The sequence below is a fragment of the Phacochoerus africanus genome, unplaced genomic scaffold, assembly GCF_016906955.1.
Source record: "Phacochoerus africanus isolate WHEZ1 unplaced genomic scaffold, ROS_Pafr_v1 Scaffold_18, whole genome shotgun sequence".
Classification (NCBI taxonomy): domain Eukaryota; kingdom Metazoa; phylum Chordata; class Mammalia; order Artiodactyla; family Suidae; genus Phacochoerus; species Phacochoerus africanus.
Window position 1 is genome coordinate 187,978 of NW_025927375.1, and position 5,572 is coordinate 193,549.

The 5,572-nt window shown below is 37.4% G+C and overlaps 1 protein-coding gene across 1 annotated transcript; it reads right to left on the minus strand.

Moving 5' to 3' along the window:
• Window positions 1–2,358: 2,358 nt before the first annotated feature.
• Window positions 2,359–3,291, minus strand: LOC125119200 (olfactory receptor 18-like). Its single transcript, XM_047766061.1, has one exon. The coding sequence runs from the start codon at window positions 3,187–3,189 to the stop codon at window positions 2,359–2,361; it is 831 nt and encodes a 276-aa protein (XP_047622017.1). The 5' UTR covers window positions 3,190–3,291.
• Between the last annotated feature and the right edge of the window lie 2,281 nt (window positions 3,292–5,572).

The window sequence follows — 5,572 nt, forward strand, 5'->3', positions numbered from 1 at the left end:
ACTTCACAAAACTAAATAAGGAAACAGATATCAAGGTATAGGAAGCACAGAGGGTCCTAAACAAAATGAACTTAAAGACACCCACACTAAGACATATCATAATTAAAATGGCAAAAGCTAAAGGTAAACAGAGGATTTTAAATGCAATAAGAGAAAAACAAAGTTACTAGGGTATTTCCATAGGCTATCAGCTGATTTCTCTAGAAAAACACAATAGACCAGAAGGAAGAGGAATGATGCATTCAAAATCCTGAAAGGGAAAAACCTGAAACCTAGGGTACTCTAGCTACCAAGACTATCAATTAGAATAAATAGAAAAAGAATTTCTCAGACAATTGAAAACTAAAAGAATACAAAAATACTAAATATAACCTATAAGAAATATTGAAAGTTCTTCTCTAAATAGAAAAGAAGCAAGAACTATAAAGAAAGGGAAAAACACAGTAGGAAAGGCGAATATATAAAAGGATTGAGGATCACTTTAAAAGCCCATACATAGATTAAAAAACAATCAAAAACTTCTGTAAAAGCTATTATAACTGGAATTATAACTACAAAAAGATAAGCATGAAGATGTAAAATAGATATCAAAATCACAAAATGGGGGGATAAAAAAAGTAGATCTTTTAGAATATGTTTGAACTTATATATGACTATCAGTCTAAGGCAAATACATATAGTTTGGGTTAACATACTTGAAAATCAAGGCAACCATAAGTCATAAACATATAATAGATTCATAAAAGCCAAAAAGAAAGGAACTCAAGCATAACACGAAAGAAACCACCAAACCATCAAACCACAAAGGTAATACAAAAAGAATAAAGGAGTAAAGAATAAATACAAAATCAACCTGAAAACAAGGTTTAAGATGCTAATAAACACATATTTATCAATAATTACTTTAAATGTCAATGGACCAAATGCTCCATCCAAAGACATGGAGTGGCAGATTGGATTAAAAAACAAGAATCTACAATATGCTGCCTACATAGACTCACTTTTTTGTTTTGTTTTGCTTTGTTTTTGGTCTTTTTAGGGTCACACCTGCGGCATATGGAAGTTCCCAGGTTAGGAGTTGAATTGGAGCTATAGCGGCTGCCCCACTCTGCAGCCACAGCAACTCAGGATCTGAGAGGAATCTGCGACCTACATCACAGCTCACAGCAGTGCCAGATCCTTATACCACTGAGTGAGGCCAGTGATCAAAACTGCATCCTCATGGATACTAGTCGAGTTCTTTACTGCTGAGTCATGATGGGAGCTTGATAGACACACATGGATTGAATGTGAGGAGATGGAGAAAGATATTTCATACAAAGGGAAAAGACCAGAAAGCAGGGGTAGCAATACTCATATCAGACAAAACAGACTTTAAAACAAAGTCTATAAAGAAACAAAGATGTTATATAATGATAAAGGGATCAATTCAAGAAGATGATATTATGCTTGTTAATATACATGCAACCAATAGTGGAAGACCTCAATATATAAAACAAATACTAGAAGACATAGTATTTCTTCTAATACAATAGAATACAATAATAGTAGGAGAGTTTAATACCCCAATGACATCAATGGAGAGGTCATCCAGAAAGAAAATTGATAAGGCAACAGAGATCTTAAGTGACACAATAGAACAGTTGGATTTAATTTATATCTAAAAGATATTACATTTTGAAAAACAGAATAAACATTTTTTAAGTATACATGGAACATTCTCTACAATACACCACATAGGATACAAAGGAAACAAAGAACATTTTTTACAATAAGACCACTAGGATACAAAGAAGTAATCTCAGGCATCCAGGGCAAAATACAGTTAATGTTAAATTAATTTATTGGAACTATATCAACCTCAAAGAAAATGAAAAGAATATATATATTTATTGATTTCTTAACATGTGAAAATATTATCTGTTTACTCCTAGAATGTTTAAGGTCATATGTCATTAAAAGTAAAGAATTAGAATGGGTGAGAGTTGAAAAAAATACTGGTCCACAAAACTATAAACAAAAAGAGCTGCAAAAAAAAAGATATAAATTTTAAGTATATAAAAAGAGAATTGTTCCTCTTTCCAGGATCCTTTGCGCATCAGTGATAAACTGCAATATAACCATAGATGCAGTAAGAGTCAGTCACACAGTAATTAAGATATACAAAGGATCCCAGAACTCTCCCCAAGTCTAATTAAGAAATACCAAAAGAAGCAATACTCAGGGGCAAAGCAAGAAGAGATGTGAAGGCCACGGGAGCTACAAAGATGATGTGATGAAAGAGGTAGTGTTTGCTGGTCTACATGTTTAGTTTTTCTGCATTTCCCAACTGACCTTCCAAATGGGTGGCAAAATTACTTAGATTGTTTGGCTGAGCAAATTTCCCATGGCCCTTTTGATGTCTCTGTTCCTCAAACTGTAGATGAAGGGATTCAGCATGGGGGTGACCACGGTGTACATCACCGAGGCAACTGCATCCTTCCTGGGAGAAAGGGAGACAACTGAGCTGAGGTACACCCAAAGGCCAGTTCCATAAAATAAGCAAATAACTGCCATGTGAGAGCCACAGGTGGAGAAGGCCTTATACTTCTGACCTAATGAAGGCACTCTCAGAATGGAGGAAAGAATTTTACAGTAAGAGAAAAAGATCCCTGAGATAGGGAGAAAACCAAAAATGGCACCAACAAAATACACGATAATGTTACTGGTGAAAATGTCAGAACAGGCAAGATTGAGGAGTCGAGAAGGGTCACAGAAGAAATTAGGAATTTTCACATCCTTGAAACAGGTAAGTTGTAGCACAATCCAGTTGTGCACCTGGGAGTCCAAAAGGCTGATCAAAAAAGACATCAAAACTAAGAAGCAGCAGAGGCGTGGATGCATGATGACCGGGTAGTGCAGTGGGTAACAGATGGCCACAAACCTGTCATAGGCCATCACAGACAGAAGCATACAATCCATACTTCCAAAAAGGATGAAAATAGACATCTGTGTCAGGCAGCCCGCCAAGGAGATGACTCTGCTGTGAGTTTGGATGTTCACAATCATCTTGGGGATGGTGGCAGAGACAAAACCCACATCAGCCAAGGACAGGTTGCAGAGGAAGAAGTACATGGGGGTGTGGAGGTGGGAGTCAGAGGCAACAGCCAGGATGATGAGTAGGTTCCCCAACATGGTGACCAGGTACATGGACAGGAACAGCCCAAGGAGGAAGGGCTGCAGGTCTGGATCATCTGAGAGACCCAGAAGGAAGAATTCTGAGACACTCGTGAGATTTTGATGTTCTCTGTAGCTTGGATGCTTTGGGGAAAAGAGGATTGGAAAAAATAAAATAAGTAAATGTCATGCAGCACTGTGTACATATTTTGGATATAAGCAATTAATTTGTATGGCCATACACTTTAGTACCTTCAATAATAATATTCCCCAGTATGACAAATTCTATCTGCTTGAACTGTACCCTCATTGGTTTCTATTTAGTCACCTCATTCTACACACACTTATCTTATAGAAACTGGAATGAAGGGTAAAGAGAAGCAAGAATATTGTAGATAACATAGCTGTGATCAGAGTTCTCCTGCGGTGCAGCATGTTAGGGATCCAGAGTTTCACTACAGTGACTTGGGTTGCTGCTGTGGTGTGTGTTTGACCCCCGGACCAGGAACAACAACAAAAAAAGAGAAAGAGATAGAAAGAAGGAGACAAAATAGAGCCATTATCTCAGTAAAAGATAGCCTACATTTTAGAAAAAAAGATAGAATGATATATTCCATTCCTACTTTAATAAAAATATATAATACAAATTTCAATATATTATGACATAGTTATATAAACCTTATTTTATTCAAATACAATTCCATATAGTTCCTTTAGCTAGAATGTTTTTTATAAATACACTATAAAACACAACACTATGGAGTTCCCTGTAGCACAATGGGTTAAGGATCAGGTGTTGTCACTGAAGCGGCTCAGGTTGCTTCTGTGATGCAGGTTCAATTCCTGGCCCAGGAACTTCCATATACTGCAGATGCAGCAATTTGCAAAAATCACAACACTGTGTAAACTGTATTCTAAATTAAAATTGAATGTTCATAATGAGAAAACACTTTTGGCCACGGCCACAGCATGCAAAAATTCTCAGGTCAGGGTTTGAACCTGTACCACAGCAGTGGCAACACTGGATCCTTAATTCACTGAGCCACCAGGGACCTCTAGAAAACATTTTTTATGTGATAAATATCTTTATGAGTTTATCATTCTTTGCTTTTCTCTATAAGTTTCTCAAATATGAGAGGTATATTTTAAAAGTTATTTACCATATACTTCATATCTTTGGCTTTGCTGGACTCAAATTTTGATAAGTATGAACATAATCATACAGCATGATGACTACCAAGATGGGATTAATATACAGAATTTCTTTTTTTTTTTCCTTTTCACCACCACACCTGCAGCATATGAAAGTTTCCAGGCTAGGGGTCAAATCAGAGCTGCAACCACAAGCTTATGCCACAGCCACAGCAATGCTGGATCCGAGCCACTTCTGTGACCTATGCCTCATCCTGCAGCAATGCTGGACCGTTGACCCACTGAGCAATGCCAGGGCTTGAACTCTCATCCTCATGCATATCAGTCAGGTACTTAACCTGTTGAGCCACAATGGGAACTCCACAGAATTTCTGTCAATGATTAAACAATAATAAATTTTAAGGGAGTTCCCATCGTGGTGCAGTGGAAATGAATCCGACTAAGTACCATGAGGTTGTGGGTTTGATCCCTGGCCTCACTTAGTGGATTAAGGATCTGGCGTTGCTGTGGTTGTAGTGTAGGCCATCGGCTGTAGCTCCCATTCGATCTCTAGCCTGGGGACCTCCAAATGCCATGGGTACAGCCCCCCTCCCCAAAAAGTAATAATACTACTAATAAAAGGAGTTCCCGTCATGGATCAGTGGTTAACAAATCCTACTAGGAACCATGTGGTTGCTGGTTTGATCCCTGGCCTTGCTCAGTGGGTTAAGGATCTGACATTGCAGTGAGCTGTGGTTGTAGGTGGCAGATGTGGCTCAGATCCCGTGTTGCTGTGGCTGTGGCTTAGGCCAGCAGCTACAGCTCCAATTAGAGCCCTAGCCTGGGAATCTCCACATGCTGCAAGTGCAGCCCTAAAAAGACAAAAAGACAAAAAAAATTTTTTTAAGAAATACCTTTGAAGTGTTTGATTTTATATGAGTTTATTTCAATCCAGTACAATCTCAGTAAACTATCTAGTGTGAGAAACCACTTTATTTTTTAGACTCTATTCTGTAGTGGCCTGATAATACTACTTCATTATTTTGAGGTTTTTTTCCAGTTCATTGAATTATAATTGACAAAATTGCATATTTGTATTGTACAGCGTGATGATTGTTTTAAGATGTACAAAATAATGATTTAATACTCAGACATTGTGAATGATTATTATAATCAAGTTAATTAACATATCCATCAGCTCACATTGTTACTATTTGTGTTTCTGTGTTAGGTGGAAACACTTAACCAGATCTCTCTTGGCAGATTTCAAGAATACAATACAGAA